The sequence below is a fragment of the Acanthisitta chloris genome, unplaced genomic scaffold (genome assembly GCF_000695815.1).
Source record: "Acanthisitta chloris isolate BGI_N310 unplaced genomic scaffold, ASM69581v1 C16461276, whole genome shotgun sequence".
NCBI classification, from domain to species: Eukaryota; Metazoa; Chordata; class Aves; order Passeriformes; family Acanthisittidae; genus Acanthisitta; species Acanthisitta chloris.
In genome coordinates, this window is record NW_008702254.1 from 1 (window position 1) to 981 (window position 981).

General features: G+C 51.8%; 1 protein-coding gene across 1 annotated transcript; it reads left to right on the forward strand.

The window, feature by feature from the left end:
- Positions 1–61: 61 nt before the first annotated feature.
- On the forward strand, positions 62–934 carry LOC103810393 (cytochrome P450 2J2-like; the record flags this gene model as incomplete). The annotated part of the gene is made up of 3 exons (XM_009083288.1): positions 62–166; positions 425–560; positions 747–934. Coding segments are annotated over exons 1-3 (429 nt in total), but the record flags the coding sequence as incomplete, so codon positions are not given.
- Positions 935–981: the final 47 nt, after the last annotated feature.

Here is a 981-nt window from a genome sequence, read left to right on the forward strand (position 1 = left end):
TTTCCCATCTATAATAAAGTACTTCCCTGGAGCTCACCAAACCATTTTTAAAACCTGGAAGATGTTGAAAAATTACGTGAAAGGGCAGATTGAGAAACACAAGGAGGACTGGAACCCCTCGGAGAGCCGGGACTTCATTGACAGCTACCTGCAGGAGATAGCCAAGGTCAGCAATGCAGAGCAAACCCTTCTGCAGTGGGGCTTAGATATCAGGAGGGGTGAGAAATTAATCCCAGTTCTCCATCTGAGCTATCTGGGTGGTCTTTTACAAGCATAGGATGGACATCGGGTTCGGGGCACTCACCAGTGGGATGGAGCCACAGGGGGTCTGCAACTTTGCCAAAACTCTTGGGGTGTTACGGACTAAGCCTGGTGCCAGGCCACCCTCACTGTTCCTGTGGCACTAACACACCTTTTTCTGAAGGACAACGGCAGTAACACCTTCTGTGAGGACAACCTCATGGCCTGCACCCTTGACCTGCTGTTTGCCGGGACCGAGACGACTTCCTCAACCATCCGCTGGGCTTTGCTGTTCATGGTCATGCATCCAGACATTCAAGGTACAATTAGCACAGGTTCAGTGTTTTCCCTTGCCTTTAGAGAGAAGAGTTGGGAACCTCCCTGCACTCACACAAAAGAGGTGTAAACAGGCGTCCCAGGTCCCTTGGGGGACCCTCACAGCAACCACCTTGTATTGTTCCAAGGGGTTTTTCTCGGGCCTTGGCTGAGCTGCTCTTTCCCACCAGCTCGTGTGCAGGCTGAGATCGACACAGTCATTGGACAGGCACGGCAGCCAGCCCTGGAGGACAGGAACAACATGCCCTACACCAATGCTGTCATCCATGAAGTGCAGAGGAAAGCCAACATCATCCCTTTCAACGTGCCAAGAATGACAGTGAACGACACGTACGTGGATGGTTTCTTCATCCCAAAGGTAAACTCACTGCTGAGTGCTGGGACTTTAGGGAGAGACTCCCAGCT